The sequence below is a fragment of the Neofelis nebulosa genome, chromosome 4, assembly GCF_028018385.1.
Source record: "Neofelis nebulosa isolate mNeoNeb1 chromosome 4, mNeoNeb1.pri, whole genome shotgun sequence".
Lineage (NCBI taxonomy): Eukaryota > Metazoa > Chordata > Mammalia > Carnivora > Felidae > Neofelis > Neofelis nebulosa.
The window spans coordinates 12,287,664-12,307,384 of NC_080785.1; the positions used below are offsets into that span (position 1 = coordinate 12,287,664).

Sequence of the window (19,721 nt, forward strand, 5' to 3'; positions counted from 1 at the left end):
AATTCCCAAATGTAGCACCCCCACAAAGAAGCTCTCTCCTGCTGAAAATGGGTACTTTGCTTACTCCCACTGTTCCAGTAATTTCCTAGCCTCTCCGAAACTTTGTATCCCTTCCTCTCTTGAGGACGACCCCTTTTCCCTTGGGGTGCAGCCAACCAGGGTCAGCAGGCTTTTCCTGCCCTTCCCTGTTGTTCAGCCAACTCCCGCCCTCCCCCTGGTGAGGTGCTTCAGCTCAACTCTTTTTGCTCTTTCCCCTCCATATCCCTCACCACTTCCCCCCAGGTCCCACTGATGCCTCCCACCACGAGGCTCCTGCAGAATCTCTCATCTCTCACTGGGCCCATATGCACTCGCACAGTTGCCTCTCCAGGCACACACTTTAGATACACTGCGCCCCAAGAATTTTCTAACCTACAGAGCCCAGTGCTTAGATCTCCTTCATGCTGCCCTGAATTCTCTTAAAATCCGTGTCCGTGCTACAAAGCCTTAAATCCAACTTGGGACCATGTAAATTCTATAATCGTGACCATCCTCCTATTCTAGTCCAATCTCTTTCTCCAGCTTTCATCCCATAATCTACATAATCCAGAAGCAACAATGCTTGCTAATGACTCTTTGGTCTCATCTGACAATAAGAAATCCCAGTGCCACTACATTTTGGGCAGTTGCCTGTGGCCAAGACAACTCAGATGGGCCCACATCTGCGTATGTAATAAAGATCATGCAGCAGAGTAACAAAGGTGCTCGGCTCTGTGTCCAGCTCGTAAGGTGGTGAGGAATGCTGTAAGGGGCTAAGGAAATGAGAATACGTGGGCTTTAGAAGATTATCTGTGGAAACAGAGATGTCGGGCATAAATCAGTAATAAATATGAGCGTTTATTTGGCACCTGAAGGCATATAAAATCCCGGCAGTGGGAAGTGGAAAGGTTCTATCACCCGAATACTTCCATATTTCGACCCAAGGGTAGAACTCTGCAACAAGTCTCCAAACCACCTGGCTCACCGAACAGGTATTTATTGAGCACCTGAACTACTACAGGCTGGGCACTGTGCCAGGTACCACAGGAGATAGAGGGCATCTGTCTTCAAGAGCCAACAGTATCAGTGAACAAAACACATGGAAAAATCTAGAGTATAAATACTAAACTTGTGTATATTTTAAAGGGAAATTTTGTCCCAAAACATTTATTGAAGACCTATCCTGTGCCAGGCACTGGGTACATACTGGAAAACAAAAGAGACAAGGTTTCCACCCTCAGGGAGCTTATGACCTAGTTGGGGAGACAGAAATGAAGTGAAGCAAGCAAACACGTAATTATAAATTGTGCTAAGTGCAACGAGGGGATTAAACAGGATACAGTAATAAGGAAACATGGAAGATTATTTAGAGATAGAAAGGTCTTGGGAAGGTGGCATTTAGGCCACGACTTGAGAGGAGTGGAGCTCAGGAGACCCCAGAAGAGTGTCTGCGATGGTCCAGGGCAGGGAAAGAGCTCAGAATGTTTGAGAAACTGAGGAAGGGGCTGGGCTGTCACTTAGAGGGAAATCAGCATTTTGTGAGGTCCAAGCGGGGGGTGGGGGGGGGGGTGGGGGAGTAGGAGCCCTGCAGGCCAAGGTTAGGAGTTTGGACATTACTTGAGGTGTAACAGAAATTCGAGCAGGAGAGTGACCTGATCAGATTTATAAAGACCCCAAACCAAAATCTGCCATATAGAGATTAGATTGGAGGGGGCAAGAATGGAAGTACAAGAAGAGGCCTTGAAGAACAGGGAAGCTTCATATGGCACACGTGATAAACAACGCATGTAACAACAGTCTCTCTAAAATGGAGACATATGGCAAGGGGAAACAGGCCATATAAAATCAAAAGGGGATTTGATACTGAAACAGAAAGCAGGAACAAACTACATGACATCTTTGAGCAGCCAAATGGTCCAATTAAGTAGTATTTTAGACAGATTTGGTGGCAGCCATGAAAGGAAGAGAGGAGAAAAGGGGAGAAACAGGAAGTAGGGAGATAACAACTAGGACGCTTTTTAAAAGGGACATTTCAGAGGAAGAAAAAGTTGATAAGGGGACAGGTTATGGAGTATGAGGAAGCATACCACTCTTATCTGCCTCTGCTAACACTCTCCCCGAGGCTCATTTCAGTAAAAAAGCTGAGAGAGAGAGAATAACCGATTAAAAGATCTTTGGAATCTCCCTGGGCAAAGTTCAACGAGTTCTAGGTACACGGCATCCAAGCTGTAGCCTCTGCCAAGAGGCTGGGTTCCTTGAGCCTCAAGGAGCCAACAGTGGAGAACACGGGCCTTCCACTGGGTGGCCCCGTGGTGCCGCAAGGGGCGCACAGGTCACAATCACACACGCAGTGGCACAGTGTGCGTTTAGTCCCGCCTGCCCTCTTGAGGCTAAATGAAAAATGCCTCTGTTGAATCAGGACACCTTCCAAACTCTCAGGCGGAGAGAAACGGGGTTGGGATATGAAAGAAAGACAAGACAGGAGATGGCCTCTGAAACATCTTAACTAATAAAAACAACTAATAAAAGCAATTACCAAAGTGCTGTCTGTAAAAGCCCTGAGGGCGGGAACCAAACACCAGCAGCGAGGCAACCCACGTGCCCTCTCCCCATCAAGACCCTGTGTTCACAACATCATCCGCCAGGCGCCTCTACAGTAGCCAGACACTCCGGGCAGCCAGGCCAGCCAGAGCCCGCTCTACAGGAAGGGAGCTTCAGCAAGACCGCTGGCCTATGGTCCCTGGCGCTAGAAGACAGGGAGGAGCCGATGAGGGGCGTGGTGTGCCACAAGCCTGGGAGATTCCCAATCCCTGAGGGGGAAAAGAAACCATGCGTCCGAGGAGAAAAGGCCTGGTGGCCTCCGTGCCTCCGGGCTGACAAGGATGGCCTCACGTGGGAGGGTGTCCCGGGAACAGGTAGAGGTGCCGGCACAGGGTGCTACAGTACTCAGACATCTCCTTGCACCGGTGGAACTCTGTGCCGGGGGCATAGCCTTCACGCTCCTTGATAAGTGCGTTCACCTGGAAAGACAGGAACCAGTAGTCAAGAGTCTGAGAATCTGGGGTTTGCACGGTCCCGGCACAAGAAGAAGGGTAGGGAGGCTATGAAGGATGATGCAAGGGAGGACGAGGAGGAAGGCGGAACACCGCAAAGAGGCTACTCACCGTAACAAGCATGTCGGCCACGTGCGTGTCACAAGCCCTCTCAGAGAACACTTGAGTGAGGGCCTCAATGTACCAGGAGCCCCGCTTGGTGTTCCGCATGGCAGCGGTGCCTGCAACCGGGATGGTATTAACCACACTGTGGAGGTCGCGGGATACCTCACGCAGCTGGGTGTCCCAAAGTAGACTCCCGTGGTACCCTGCACCCTCCCCAGTCAGAGAGCCCAGCACGCGAAAGAGCACGTCTAAGAGGGTGCAGCCTTGGACTGTGGCTGGGGGCTCAGGATACCTCTGAGGCAGGCATAGCCGCAGATCATGTCCGAGCGCGTGGGCAGTCGGGTCTTCAGCAACTCCTTGCTGTCATCGCTCTCCTCGCACTCAGAGGACCCCGCGCTGTTCTTTCCGTCTTGCTGGTCAACCCCACGATCTGTTTCATCTGTAGCAACGGCAGACAGGATGGACAAACATGTTATTTCCTCCCATTGCTCTGGGGCCTGCCACAGGCAAGCCAGAGTTCCCTATGGCCTTGACTGGGAAGAGCCATTTCCAGCTGTTGCCTCCGACTTCTGGCTGCTGAAATTAAAAAACAAAACCACAAAACCATTACTCCCATCCCTGCCCCAGCACGCGTCCATTCCTCGGGGGAGCACCCAGAGGCCCGGCACCACGCTCAAGCACCTGCACATGTGCAAGGTCCAGGGTCTGAGCTCCATCCGTGCTGTGTAAGTCACAGAGCGCTGATCAAATACTCCTTGTAAACAGAACTAAAAATCATATGCCCATGATTTACTTGTTCAATTAGCAATGTACCTGCCAGTCACAGTGCTTTTTATTGCAAAACACAAATATTGATAATGCAGCTTTGTATCAAAAAAACAAGTTAATAAATCAATATGATTACATGTAGGCTATGTAAAAACCACCTCAAATCTATGTTATGAAACTGAACATGCTCAGTTTCCAAGGTATTTTGGTATTTTTAATTTCATAAGCCAAATTGTAGCAGGCATCGAAGATCTGAGAGAAATTTATAGGAGGAAAAACTTAAAATTGCAGTAATTTGACTATTTTCTTCTAGATAATTGAAAAAGAACACCATTATTCAATTTTAGCAGTTCCTCAACATACCCTGAGTATATCCAACCTCCTGATGCAGGCCTCATCTGTGCCCAGACATAGTCTTATTTGGATGTTGCACTTTTATTTTGGAGGAGGGTGGGGTGAGGTCAGTAGTAGAGACAGAGAGCGAGGACACCCAGCTCAACACACTTAAGCTAAGAGAGTATGCTCCTTTCCAGTACTTTCTGTTCCATGCAACACTCAAGAGGCTAAAAGGCAAGTGAAGCTTGAAGAACTATGGTGAAATGACCAAAATTCACTGATCCAACAAACAGTTATCGAACAACTGCCATGTGCCAGGTACTGCTTTGCATTAAGCCCTAGGGATGTAGTGAAGGAGAGTCTCCTGCCCTTACGGAGCTCACATTCCACTTTGGGAGCCGGTCAACCGGGGAAGGGAGAGTAATTTCACAGACATCAATTACACGAACTAAGTACAGGAGAAGACAGGTGAGCTCAAATCTTCAAAGGTCATCTCTTGAAGGATTTACTCTGAGAGAGAAGGTTTGGATTACCCTAAGAAAGAGCAATTTCTCCCTATCCAGCTCTGATCCTGTACACAGATCTCTGAATATAGGAGGAGAAAATGATCACGAGTGTCTTCATTTCAGTTTGCCAGTAATACCTCCTAAAGGAAATAGGCCAAGCTAAATGTGTTCCCTCAAGAAAAAAGAAGCTTCTTTCCTCCCTTGGTGTCTCAGATCTATTAATCAATAAGTGTTATTGCTTCTTCCAATAACACAATATCCCATCTGTTTTCTGTATTATTGCTATTTTTTTAAGGAGATTAATTTTCATCCCTTCATTCAATATTTATTAAGTACTACCATATATCAGGCAGTGCTCTGGGGCTGGGCATCCAGCTGAACAGACACTAAGTTCCTGTCCTCACGTACTCTTTCCTCAGTGCAGTTCCCTAGCACGGTAATCGTCCTGGAAAAGAATTCATCACATTATTTAAGCTACCAACAGCTCCACACAATGATCTGCTGAAGTCCAAAATCTGTTTGACTAAAGATTCATCATCAGCGGCCTACCTTATCTTACTACACACCCACATAGATACCCAGTCTCTAAATCAGATCCAGGCAGACTTCCAGCCCAGCACAACATCTGGGGAAGAGTGGGGGCTGTCCTTTTAGTCCTGGTGTGCTTGTGGTCTTGTATTCCTGTTTCGTCTGGAAGCCCCTATTTACTACTCCACACCTATGCAGATTTTATCATTTTGGGTCCAAATTAAGCCTTACTAAATTAAGTCTCTACCAAATGTGTTCAAACTAAGCCAACTTAAAACGATCTATTCTCTACTGCTTACTCCTTCACACATATGGTTTGCATCTCACTAATTTCACCCTTGCTTGAGGCCTCTGAATTATTCTCAAGCTACTTCACGTACATTTGCTTTCTCTTTCTAGTCATCGGTAGGCTAGAGAGACACCACATTTTTTCTTCTTTTTTTTTAAAGAGGAGCAGTTAGAGAGCCCACACATTTTCTTTTGCCTTTGTGACAGTGCCTAGTGTAGTCACGTTGTAGAACCTTAATAAAATTATCTCCTTTGGTGATATTATGACATTATTAACAGTATTAACCATTTACATCTGTTGAATACACAACAGATAAAAAAAATTATTTGTATGTTAGGACAAAGTGACCTTTAAGCCAAACTATAAGCCCCTTGAGGGCACTAACCATGTAATAATGGTCATGGCTGGCATTTTCTGTGGATTTACTATGAGCCAGGTCCTGTGCTAAGTAAGCCCTTCAAGTGTATGATTCTGTTCAATGATCACAACAACCTTATGAAGTAGGTCTGATCATTATCTACATTTTGTATGCAGGAAACTAAGGTGGAGAGACATCAAGTAACCTCTCTAACTTGACAGAACTGGTCAGTGGTAAAGTCAAAATGTGACTCCAAAGTTAGAGTTGCCCTCCAGGATGAAGAGTATGCCCGCATGTCTTCGGAGCCTAGTCCTGGAGTCCTGGCTGCAGGCGAGAAAGAAGAGGGACAGAAGTGTCTCAGGGACAAGTAAGAGACAAAGCCCGACCTGGGGCTTCTGCACTGCAACCCTGCCCGGTACAAGGATGACGAAGAGGCAACGATGGAGCGCAGGTGAAAAGACGAGAGGGGAAGAGGGATGCAGGAAGGAAAAGAGGAAGTGGAAGAGAGACAGAAGAGACAGACAGAAGTGCCTCAACTGCAGTGAGTAACAAAAGAAAGCGCAGCAGAGTTAATAGTGCAGAGGTGACAGAGTTCTCACGAAGGAAGGCAAGGCACTGAGAAAGAGTCTTGAGAAGAGGGTATGGTGGTGCACAGAGAGCTGACCAACCTGAGAGCCATGGGCTGCCCAAGTCCCAGCACACCCCATGCATCGGGAGACACTTACAGAGCAAGAGAGGCGGTGGCAGCAGTGAACAGAAGGAGGTGCCCAAGGGATCCGATAGCACCTGAGAGGAGCAAACAGGAAAGTGAGAGCTGGTGGGAGGCTGCCCAGGAGCCACCACCCGGGTGCTGGTCTGCCAGAGCACTCACCTCCACGGCAGGCCTGGATGAAGAACATTTTCGGCTTGTTCTGTAGGTTTGGGCAACTAGCGTTGTCAAAGAGCCGAAAAACCTCTTGAAGCTGCCAGAAAGGAAAGAAAGAGAAGGGAGGTTAAGTAGCCTGCAGGGCCTCCTGAGTCCTGTATTGGCCACAGCAGCCATTACAGGAGAGATGGGTAGGCAGGAGGGGAAGTCACCAAGCTCGGACAGCTGTCGGACACGAGATGACACACACCTGAAGCAGTTTGCCATCCACACCGTAGATGCCTCCCTCCACGCCATGAGAGAGGAGCGCTACTATGCAGGAGTCAGTGACACGGTGGGCAGGTAACTGGGCAAAATTCTGAAGTTTCTCTTGCATTTCCTGCAGGAAAAATACCTTTTGGTTAGTGTCGTTCACTGTAGTCTGCGCCAATGTCATCTTTCTTTGGTGTCTGAACCCCTGAGCTATTAGAAGACCTGATGCGTTCTATATATTATGTGGCCAACGATAACAGATGTCAGAGACCCTATGAGAGGCTAAAAAAAAGCTATGGACTCATCACAAAAATGCATGACTTCAGACACAGAATTCTGAATATAATTTCACAAAATTCAGACTCACTGAGATACGTTAAGAACTCCTGGACTAAAGCAAGTTACTAATGAAGCTAATCATGAAATAGTTAACTTTATCCACTCCCCAGTCATCAACCAAATCTTCTAGCAAATGCCCTTGTATAAAAATGACACAAGGAGGACCACCAGGTGAGTTATGAGTGAATCAAATATTTACCCAGCCATAAGGAAATAAGCTGTTCTCACTAAGGGCTAACGGGATCATGACAATAGAGAATACTAGCACTTTTATGCTATTTTCTGTCTGAGATTTTAAGTTCCCAGAACAATGACGATATCTGTACAAAATGCTCACTTCAGGGAAGAGTGTGCTGTAAAGATAATTAAGCACAGGGCCATGGCTACATACATGGGCTACAGGATCAGACAGACCTAGCTTTGATCCCTGAGTTCATAAATTAGAATCAATTATTTCGCCCCTCAAAGCTCTAATACTCATTTTGTAAGAGGGTAATTAAGAGTAAATTTTTTCCAAGTTTGTATAAAGATTAAATGAGATACTGCATAGAAAGGATTTAGAATTACAACTGGCACCTACTGCAAAGATCTGCCATTATTATAATGTGCATATCTTACAAAGAGTAGCGATGTCATTTTCTCAAAGAAACCTACTACTGGTCAACCTTGTAGTCCAACTTAAGAACCTTATTTGTCATGCACCAGGTTGCCACATGTGAGTATCACTCTACCTTAAACACTTGGCCCATCCAATGGCAAGCTATACAAAATAGTTTAATAATCCAATTTAAACTATTAAATCTAGGTCTCCCTCTACAACTAGAGAAGTCTGAATGGTCCCTCCTATTTGAGATGAGCAGGGAGAAAGCAAGTTCATTTTGACTATGAATTTTAATATAATGAAAATGAATATGCTATCTAGGCACATTAGTTACCATGTACAGCCCCCAATAAAAAGCACACTTGTATAATATATTTCTTACAAGTTCTGGAAAGTTGTAAGAAAGGCAAAGTCTTGGGTCCTAGCAAACTCCAGGTGATTCTGACATGCTAAAGTTTGAGAACTACTAATCTATTTGTTCAGAATACTTCCGTTTGCAGATAATGGACACAATTATACAAAAGCCTTGAAAGGCTGCAACTTAAACTGGATATGAAGAACTTGGCTTTATTGAAAAGTATGTTCATTTTCTGGGCAAAGAGAAGCCAATCATAATATTGGAAATCTTACGGTAATAAAAAGATATCCAAAATTCCTTTATTTCTAGAATATATAATCTTAAGAGGATACATGAGTATGAATGTTCTTCTTGAGTCGACCATAATAGAATTGTAACATAGAGTAGCTGAAGTTCATTTTGCTGGAAGAAGGCTGTAAAAATGTATGTTTGGCACCTACTCAAGAGCATTTTGAACTTAAGTGAGACTATTAGGTCAGTAAATAGTGGACAACAGAGCCCAAAGTAAAAACACACACTTAGTAATTGAATTTAATAGTACTAAATGGATAAATGGGGGTTATATCATTTGGGTAAAATTTTCTGAAAGCAGCAAAGCTTAAAATAGGATCTCTAGATTTATTCCTGATAAAATTACAGTACTTCTAAAAATAGCAGAGTTCTTAACCAGAGGTTGGGGGACACAAGAGAATAACCTATAAACCCTCTGAAATGATACGCAAAACTTTACGGCTAGCTGCATTTTCCAGGAATGAGCCATAGCATGTCCTTACATTTTCAAAGCAGTCTGTGACCCAAATGTAAGTTAAAAATCAATACCACATAGCGGGGGGTGGGGTGCCTGGGTGACTCGGTCGGTTGAGCGTCTGACTTTGGCTCAGGTCATGATCTCACAACTCGTGAGTTCGAGCCCCGTGTCGGGCTCTGTGCTGACAGCTCAGAGCCTGGAGTCTGCTTCAGATTCTGTCTCCCTCTCTCTCTGCCCCATACCCACTCATGCTCTGTCTCTGTCTTAAAAATAAATAAAACGTTACAAAAAATTTTTAAAAAATAAATACCACATGGGAAAAGGAAATCTGCCACTTTAAAATGTATCTCATTTCCTTGGGGTGCCTGGGTGGCTCAGTTGGTTGAGCGACCGACTTTGGCTCAGGTCATGATCTCACAGTTTGTGAGTTCGAGCCCCGCGTCAGACTCTGTGCTGACAGTTCAGAGTCTGGAACCTGCTTCTGATTCTGTGTCTCCCTCTCTTTCTGCCCTTCCCCCATTCATGCTCTGTCTCTCTCTGTCTCAGAAATAAATAAACATTAAAAAAAAATTAAAAAAATAAATAAAAATAAAACGTATCTCATTTCCTAATATACGATAACTAATTCTAGAACTAGTAGCCTCATGGGAGGTGCAGTGACAGAAGACTTTGATGACCAGGAGGAAAACTGAAAATCTCCACGAGCAGTGAGAATACCAGTGTACTGTCCAGCACCATGTAGTGGAGAGGATTCTCTAAGACTATACTATTTCAAATTTTTAAATGCAATTATTTCTAAAGTCAAAAAGGTATAATAGGGAGAAAAAAAGATCTTAATTTTTTTTGGTTCTCTTTGCTTGCCAAATAATTACATGAGAAAAGAGTTGAGTCTCTTGAGAAGTCCTACCAGGAATAAAATATTCTCTGCAGATGCCCAAAGAACCAAATTATCACAACCACTGTAACTACCTGGTTTTAACTGTACTGAGAGTTTGATTGACTGGTCACTGTTGGAAACTGACTGTGCAATGTCCTCCTGTTTCTGAGTCTCCAGAGCTAAGGACCAGGCTACAAGGAGGGCTATCCCCCAAGGTTTAGTTCTATGCCTTTTGGTCTTCTGACTCTAACCTCCTTCTCAAAGATTTCATATTCTTATCACTTAAAGTATTTCTCCCGCACAAGTAATGCCCAAATGTTTGGTCCTGATTTCTCTGAGACCCTCAAATCCTTACTTAATTTTTCTATCTTTTTCTATATGCAGTCATTTAACCACCGAGCACTAACAGTACAGTCATGCCATTAGGCTATTTTCCACACACATTCTTTCCCTCTTGGTCTACTATTCTGTCCAGGATCCCAACATCTTGTACTCCCAGTATATTAACTCCAAACTGGATTCCCTGCCACTGGTCTCTACTTCACTCTTCCCAATGGTAGCCTGAATCATCACTGTGAATGTATCACCTTTCTGTTAAAAAAATTACTAACGGTTTTGTAAAACAAGGAAGTTCAAGGGCCTGGGATTCTAGTCCCTTTATCTCCAATCTTATTTTTGGCACTTTTTTGCCATGGCACATTTGCTTTACCCATTATTTCCCTAACATCACAGACACATTTCTATCTATAGGCTATTCTCCCTGCCTAGGACCCCTCCCCCACTCCTCTGTGCTTCAGGGGCTTCTATCTTTCAAGGCCAGCTCAAGTCTCACACAATCCATTTATCTTTCTGACCACATCTACTGAGGGGATGGTTTCTTTATCTTAACTACTGTAGAAGACTTGTCTACTCTTGCTTGGTCCTTAAGAATATAAGGGAAGTACTTCTTTTTTTGCTGATGTCAAGACTACCTCATCTGAGGTCCTGTGAACTCAAGAATCACATTAAAAAAAATTTCTAGTAAATTTATAGAAGCAAACATAGTTCCGCCTCAGCCATTGTAAAGTGTTCAAAATTAATATTTATTTATTTTTATTTTTTTAAAAGTCGGCTCCATGGCCAGTGTGGAGCCCACCGTGGGGCTTGAACTCACAACCCTGTGATCAAGACACGAACTGAGATCAAGAGTAGGATGCTTAACCAACTGAGCCACCCACGTGCCTCTGATTAATTTTTAAAGTAAGTTCTATGCCCAACATGGGGCTTGAACTTACAACACCAAGATCAAGAATCATATGCTTTCCCAACTGAGCCAGCCAGGAGCCCCTAGGACAATGTAACCAGAGAATTAGAATCTAATAGGTACTTGAATCTACATCAGTTTTAGCATAAATGGGAATGGTATTTGTGAAGTGGGTTCATGGGTACACCAAATCTGCTGAATGCCTCTGAAAAACAGTAGTATATAGCTGACTTGGTGACTCAGGACTGTATGTATGTATGTATGTATGTATGTATGTATGTATGTATGTATTTATTTATTTTATTTTATTTTATTTTGAGAGACAAAGAACAAGCTGGGGAGGGGTAGAGACAGGGGGAGACAGAGGATCAGAAGTAGGCTCAGTGCTGACAGCAGAGCCTGACGTGGGGCTCAAACTCACAAACCATGAGATCATGGCCTGAGCCAAAGTCAGATGCTTAACTGAGTCACCCAGGCACCCCAGCACTGTATTTTTAATTATCAAGCATATAAAATCCCTTATCAACTGCATACAATTTGGAAAACTATGACATAATAACTTCCTAGTAAAAGGAATGGCTAGAGGGGCACCTGGATGGCTCAGTCGGTTAAGCATCTGACCCTTGATTTTGGCTCAGGTCATGATCTCATGGTTCATGAGTTCGAACCCCTCCTTGGGCTCTGTGCTGAACAGCATGGAGCCTGCTTGGGATTCTTTCTCTCCCCTCTGCTCCTCCCCTACATGTGCATGTGCTCTCTCTCAGAATATTTAAAAAAGAAAAAAAAAAGGCTAGACCAAAAGCTCTAGAGAAACATAAATAAACATTCATTTTGTTAAGTGGCCTTCTAAGTGGTCTCTTGGTAGGAATTACGGCTGATGTCCTACCCTCATTCCCCTCACGCTCAGTAGACCTCTTAGGAAAGCATATAACCTACTTGATCAAGAGTCACAGCCTCTACTGACTGAGCCAGCTAGGTGCCCCGAGCATATAACCTACTTGAATATTACTTGATTACTACAGAAGCTGTTCCAGCCATGGCTTTGAAGCATGGATGGGTTTACTTCTCTGTATGGGCTATTATTGCAAAGGTGGTGAAAAGAGCAGGTAAATAACAACACTAAGGTATCTACTGTTGAAATTGGCCTTACCAAAAGTACAGCATGTATACAATCATTCTCATTGAAGATAGCTGAGAAACAGAAATGAAGACCACAGACAATGCTGAAGACAAAACAAAGATTTCCTATCTCAACAAGTCAAAGTGAATTTCCTAGAAACTTTGATTTTACCACTGATGTTCCCAAAAGCAAATTTGAGAAAGTACTATTATTCTGGAATCAAAATGAAGAATTAGGGGTGGAGAGATGGGTTAAATAGGTGATGGGGATTAAGGAGTGCACTTGTCATGATGAGCACAGGGTGATGTATGAAGTATTGAATTACTATATTGTATACATGCAACTAACATAACACTGTATGTTAACTAACTGGAATTAAAATAAAAACTTAAAAAGAGCAAAAGGATGGAAATGGGAAAAAAAATGAAAATTAATATCTATTTACCAATAGGCTATCATCAATTCCAGAAGAGAAAAACCTAAAGGTAACTAAGTCAGCAGTACGGCTCAGTAATTGGGGTTAACAGGGAAACAGGGAATAGCACACAATGAAAATGCTTGCGATTTGTAGGAATCTAGTCCGGAAGTAATCCACTCTAAGATCTGTCTTGTGGTCACACAACTGGTAAAGGTAAGGAATTTTTCCATGTTAATTCATGGAAACTGCCAAGGACAGTTCTAGCAAACTTTCACTTGCAAGAATTTTATCTGCCAAAGTAATCTTTTCAACAATAACTGGACTTGTAAGCAACAATATCAACCAAGAAGTAAATGTCCTGTGTCATCATGGCTTAGAAGTATCTTTCCTGATTGGCTGGGAGAATCTCAGTGTCTCCTTACATCCTGAGTGACTGCGAACCAAGTTTCTGAACATGGAAGAGTAAGAACCCAAACTGGGACTAGTATTGCTCAGGAGAGCACAGTGACCCTAAGCTTAACACTGGAGCTGCTGGCTGGCCTGAATTCTCTCTTTTTTTTTTTTTTTAACTAGCTTGCAAGGCAAGACACAGAACAGAATGAGTAAAAAGGTACAAAGGAAAATAGAACTTGAGGGGCACCTGGGTGGCTCAGTCAGTTAAGTGTCCGACTTTGGCTCAGGTCACGATCTCACGGCTCGTGAGTTTGAGACCTGCACTGGGTTCTGTGCTGACAGCTCAGAGCCTGGAGCCTGCTTTGGATTCTGCGTCTCCCTCTCTCTCAAAAATAAACATTAAAAAAAAAAAAAAAAAAAAAAAAACAAAAAACCCACCATAATTTGAGTAACACCTGAGTAACATCTATCCAGCAGGTAGAAGAGCAGTGAATGTTCCTGGCCCCAAAGTGTTGCCCAGCCCTCCAATGCACACATTAGATGTACCTGTGCAGTCTGGTCAAGTAGAACATGGACTTTGTAGCCTAAGAGCTTGAAAAGGGTGACCAGAGTGCTGTGGTCCACATCCCCTCCAGAGCGAAATTCCAGGTCTTTCTCTCCAGTGAAGTGTACATTGCTCAGCACCAGTGCCAAGCCACGAGGCCGAGACTGCAACCTATAGGCCTGGGGCGGGATGGGGGTGTGGGGGAGGCCAATTAGAGCTGCTTATGGACACAAACTATGTCTCCCCAACTAAAAAATCCGACACATTTCAAGAAAACAAAGCCATCCTATTTTTGTTAACCCCACCAGATCAATACAGAGAAATGCCCCGAGAAGATAACCAATCAGTAATGCCTTTCTGACTAATAAAGCAGGAAGGAGATATATACGCAATCTAAGTTCAGATGCCCAGGAAGGGTCTCCCATTTCCCAACTCTTCCTCTTGCATTCTGCATGACTCACCAGCTGGTAGTGTGTTTGATAAAATTCGGGAGTGCAAGGCTTCACCTGAAGGCAGGGAGGACCATCTCCATTGTCTAGGGAGTGTTCCACAGCATCTGTGGCACAGAGAGCCAAAAACACTAGTATACAATCTGTGTCAATCCTAGTACTTCATTGTAACTTAAGGCACCCTGTTGAACTGGGGTTTTAATAATTAGTGGTTCTGCTCACTCCCCAAAACTGTCAAATCCAGGAGGGCAGAGACCCTATGTGCTTTTGCTCACTGCTGGATTACCCTCCCACATACCGTACTGAATGGGGTATCTGATAAAAGCCTTGTTCTAATCAATAGGCTACTCAGTCAGCAGGCTAGTGGCCCAAAATGTAGTCTTTGCTCATTCTAAAGTAGCGGCTTTAAGGAGCCAGGCCACTCGGGTAGGAATTTCCTACCTATACCTGAGCTAAGGGTTAAATACTGTGGAAAAATCATCTGTGATGGAAGGAAGCAGGCCCAACCAATACCCCATCTAAACTTTCCTGCTAGTCCCTAACAAATTCACTGAGGAAACTGTTCCCAGTATGAATATAAATAGGAATCGTGCTAGGGCAAAGTCAGATACCAGTCAAGAAACAAGTCAATCTGTGGGACGTGTTATGCCATCGATTCTCACCTGGAGACAGGCGGAGTTGCTTGTGAGGGGGACAGGACTCACACATCGGGAAGGGGAGACTCCAGTCATTGTCACAGCTCAACTGTAAGAAACCAGGACCCATCATACCAGGTCTTAAGGAGATGATCCTGTCTGAATAAAACCATCATCTAGTCTCCCCAGCCCCATCTCAAAAATTCCTTTCCTACCAAACGAATCCTTCTCAACACACCACATGTCTAGGGCTCCATACCGGTGGGATTGCATGCTGAAGATCAGAGAGGGTAGTGAGCAACAGATCCTCCAGATGACCCTGCTTGGTCTCCCTCAGGGCCACACAGAAGGCGTTAAAAGCCTGGGGACCCCTCTTGGGCAGCAAGTTGAGAAGTTCCACATTTTGGCTGAAACTGCCCACTTTGGCCTAAGATAAAAAAAAAAAAACAACAACATGAAATCATATTTACTTATCCAGCTATAATTTTCTCTCTCCAGATGACCCTCCTAGTAATCTCAAGAATCCTTTTACAGGAAAAATACATGTATGGGGGGAAGTCTTTCCTATTATTTTTAAATTATATGTCTTTTCTGTTTAAGGCTTTAGGGTAGAAGGGCATTTTCATTTCCTTAGTAAAGCTCTACATCCTTTGTCATACTCCCACGACCAATTTATTTATTTGGCGTTTCTCTTTCACTTCCAAATACCTGAATGTGCTCCCTCATTTCCAAGGTGATGATGTCCTTCTCTAGGAGGTGTTCTAACAGTTCACTCAGCAAAAGTTGTTTGGCCAGTACCACTCGGTTCTTTTTTAGTGCTTCCTGATGGTCAGGATGCATGCCACACACTCCCAGTATCCTACAGATTTAAGGCAGAGGGAAAGGCTGTCAGGTACAAGATTTGGCACAGAAGAGTAGAGTGGAACAGTTGTGGGTAGACAGAACACAAAGGATGGGACTGCAATAACCAATATTAAGCATATTTTATTGAATCTGGTTAAAATCAAAGCAGTATTCAGCAGTAACACACTGGTCATAAAGAAATGACGTATAATTTTTTATGGAGTATGTTCAACTGAGACCATCCTCTGAGATGAATTAGTCTGTCTAGGGGAGGAAAATACCTATCTTGAAAAAATGATACACACAGAAGCACAAATATATTTATGAGAAGAAATATTCCTCTGACACACCAATTTCAATTAAGAGATTATTCCAGGGGGCCTGGGTGGCTCAGTTGGTTAAGTGTCCGACTTTGGTGGCTCAGGTCATGATCTCGCGGTTTGTGGGTTGGAGCCCCGCATCGGGTTCTGGGCTGACAGCTTTGAGCCTGGAGCCTGCTTCCCCACTCTGTGTGTCTGTCTGTCTCTCTCTCTGCCCCTCCCCCACTCGTGCTCTGTCCCTCTCTCTCAAAAATAAAGACATTAAAAAAATTTAAAAAAAAAATTAAAAGATTATTCCAGAAAACCTTTTGCATTATTTATCTAGGCTGCTATAAATGATATGTTTAAAATGATCCCGGGTGAGGAATAAAATAATTTAATACAACGGCAAAAGTTCAAGCCAATCACTGGCTTTAACATGAAATAAATGAGATAGGTGTACACACACGCACGTACTCTCTATCCCACTTATACCTATGGTTTTTAAAACTTAAGTTCCTGTGACAAAATGATGCTAGAAATAAGAACTGGGTAAGTAGAAAGTATGACAGAAAGTCACAGTAAATACAGACGACAAACAGAATCAACATAACTTGAGATCACTTTAAAGAGTTAAAACATAAAGGCTAAATTCTTTTGGTAATTTAATAGAGATGTCTATTTCAAGGATTCTTGGTTTTGCTATTGGTTTGGAAAGAGACCAGCTTCTGTTTATGAATTTTAAAATTCCCATTTCCAATATATATCATCTCTGTGCCTAGTTTACATAAACCCAGAGCTCACCAGCCTGCTTAGTTCCCAAGAAGATGACAACAGTAAGGGTCTGACGGCGGGAAAGGGATGAGGTAACAGCTTCAGTTTATAACTTTAAAGCCTATTTAAAGATGCATACTGATTCAAAGATATTAAAATGTGGGGGAGGGGGGATGAGGAATTTGCATCTTAGAATCAGTTAAATACCATACATTTATAGGATGCACTTGGCTTAACTCCAGGTTAGACATACATAGAGGAAGGAAAAGCAGAGTCCTGGAAGAGCTGAGAGACCCAAGAGGAGGATGGCATGTGGACCTTAAGGCAGAGGAAGTGGTCAGCAAAACATTCCCAAGATTGGAAGCAGCCAACTTCGGTTAAGTTTAGGGTTTGGGACAGTGATGTTTGAAACTCCATTTAAACTTCGGGTTTCTGTTTATTAGAAATACTCCCATGATCCCAAACCTTCAGTAGAAACCTGCTACAATAGATCTGGAGAAATCAAAAACCTTATTTAAGAAATCACCTTAGGGGCGCCTGGCTGGCTCAGTCGGCAGAGTGAGCAACTCTTGATCCCGGGTTTGTGAGTTTGAGCCCCACGTTGGGTGCAGAGATTAGTAAAAAAAAAAAAAAAGTGGGGCACCTGGATGGCTCAGTTGGTTAAGTGTCTGACTCTTGATATTGGCCCAGGTCATGATCTCAGAGTCAGCTGTGGAATTGAGCCCCGTGTCCGGCTCAGCCGGCAGTGTGGAGCCTGCGTGGGATTCTCTCTCTGCCCTTCCTGTGCTGTCTCTCTTGAAATAAATAAACTTTAAAAAAATTAAAATAAAAAAATCTTTAGGGTGACTGAATGACTCAGTTGAGTGTCTTGACTCTTGATTTTGGGTTGGGTCATGATCCCAGGGTCATGGGATCAAGCCCTGCACGGGGCTTTGTGCTGAGCGTGGAGCCTGCTTGAGATGCTCTCTCTCCCTCTGCCCCTCTCCCCTGCTCGTGCTTGTTCTCTCTTAAATAATAAATTAATTAATGAGTGAATAAATAGACATCTAAAAAATATATATATAAAAGAATCACCTTAGAAAACACCAAGCCAGTAACAATGATGGCGTATATGAAACTCTGGTAAAAATAAATGTTATCAGGCCAACTGCAAGACAACATCACAGCTGGAGATGCTGGGTATTTCCTTAAGATACCTATCATTGGTGAAGCAGGTTTCCTCAAGTTTCTTCCCTTAGTTTACCAGCAGCATTTCAAACTTTCTCCTCCCTTGGTTTCCCTGATACTTTCTCTCCAGTCCCTCCCTCCGCCAACTGTTCCTGTTCCTTCACAAGATCTGTAGCCTGCCCTTGAATGTTGACATTCCATTAGGAACTCCCTCAAAGAGCCTCTCCCTATTCAATCTCACCCATACTCACAATTCACTGACTCACAATTCTTAACTCTTTCAAGTTCTAGACTTAAACTGTCAATCAGTAACTCATTAGGTTTAATCAGAAGCATTATCCATTCTCCACACACCTGCTGCTTTCTGCATTCCACTTTAGGCCAAAGTCTCAATTGTGGACTTTCCCAAAGTAATCATAATCATCTAGAACTCCAGGCCACAGATGGAAGGGGAGGAGGAAAAGGAGAAAAGGACACAAAAGGAATTCCTAAGTCTGGATTCTATGTTTTTCTGCAGGTTCTGGCTCGCAAGCCCGAAGTTAATCTCCTGGGTCTGGACCACGAGGCATTACAATGTTATCCAGGGTGATGCCTGCCATGAAATGATATAACTGGGGCAGAGGAGGAGACACACTGGGAGTCTCGGAACCACCTCGTCCTTTCAAAGTACTCAACCCCTAAAGCCCGTGTCGACTGCTTTGAAAACCTGATCACTGTACCCAAAGCAATACGTGTCATGATACAGTCAATCCAAATCAAATACACATCAGGGAGAACTGCGAGGTCTGCAGATGTCATCCGCTTTTAAGGGGGCAAAGTTCCTCATACAGGAGTAGAGGGAAAGAAAGGATGGAGAATCTTTAAGAGAAGCCGAGATTCGGCAGTACCGGAGAGCTCCTCATGTCCAGAGACCCCTGGGGTTGGTCAAAGCAGGCTGGGGCAGTCAGAAGAGGGACAGGGCCGAGAGGAAGCCCGCCGCTCGCGCGCCCCTCGGGGACTCGCCTGGCCTCCCACCCTTGGCTGCACGGGTGGACACGGCTGCTTCCAGAGGCGCCAGGGCCATGATCCGTATTCCTTTCCCTGGGCCCAACTAAGGACCTGTGCGACCCTCCCTCACTCACCTGCGCCCTCTGTCAGCGGCCATTACCTCCTTTCGGTGCAGACAGGGCCGGGAGGCCGCGCTCGGCGCCGCCATTTACCGCTTTTCCCGGGCTGTGCGCGTACCGCCCACAATCCAAACAAACGGAAAACCCTCACGCCCTCAGCGTCCCTCCCCCCGTCCGCCGGCGCACATTGCGCCTGCGCGCTGCTTCTTCTAGCTCCACCCCCACGCGAGAGCTGCCCCGCCTCTGCCGTCGCCAGTGCGCGCGCAGGCACAGAGCCCTCGCGCTAGAAGCGCCGTCCAATGGGGTGAGAGAGCGCTCTTGGCGGAAAGGGAAGGGGCCGGGGAAGGCGAGGAAACACCCCGTCCTACGCGGGAATCCGATTGGTCGTCGGTTCCCGCGGAAATCGCTGATGCCTCTCCGGCGCCTCCCACCCTGTCTCACCCGCCTTTTGCAACGTTACTGAGACGGGTTTGGCCGGACTTTATGCTTTATTGAAGTTGAACTGTTGGGACCAGGATAAGGAGGAGATAGAGGGCACTAGGCGTTACACAGCCACACAGTGGATGAAAGCCTAAGTGGGGAGCGCACCCCTGAGGAAGGTGGGTCAGCGATGGCCGAGCAGCTCCCAGTGGCTAAAACCTACATTACAGCCGAAGCACGATTCCAGAAAATCCAGTGTTCTGTTGGGATCTTAGCGAGCAGGACCCGGGGGTGGGGGTGGGGGTAAAA

General features: G+C 44.7%; 1 protein-coding gene across 3 annotated transcripts; it reads right to left on the reverse strand.

The window, feature by feature from the left end:
• Positions 1 to 856: 856 nt before the first annotated feature.
• Positions 857 to 19,175, reverse strand: CASP2 (caspase 2). 3 transcript variants are annotated; one of them, XM_058723992.1, is made up of 11 exons: positions 19,008 to 19,175; positions 15,512 to 15,662; positions 15,063 to 15,230; positions 14,831 to 14,912; positions 14,181 to 14,275; positions 13,722 to 13,898; positions 7,077 to 7,205; positions 6,833 to 6,923; positions 3,469 to 3,615; positions 3,183 to 3,292; positions 857 to 3,038 (listed from the first exon to the last, which is right to left on the reverse strand). In XM_058723992.1, exons 1-11 carry the CDS (start codon positions 19,079 to 19,081, stop codon positions 2,907 to 2,909), a joined length of 1,356 nt encoding a protein of 451 aa, XP_058579975.1. In that variant the 5' UTR covers positions 19,082 to 19,175; the 3' UTR covers positions 857 to 2,906. The 3 variants fall into 3 exon arrangements, with proteins under 3 accessions (XP_058579975.1, XP_058579976.1, XP_058579977.1); XM_058723993.1 differs by lacking the exon at positions 13,722 to 13,898; XM_058723994.1 differs by lacking the exons at positions 857 to 3,038; positions 3,183 to 3,292; positions 3,469 to 3,615 and adding an exon at positions 6,668 to 6,747.
• Positions 19,176 to 19,721: the final 546 nt, after the last annotated feature.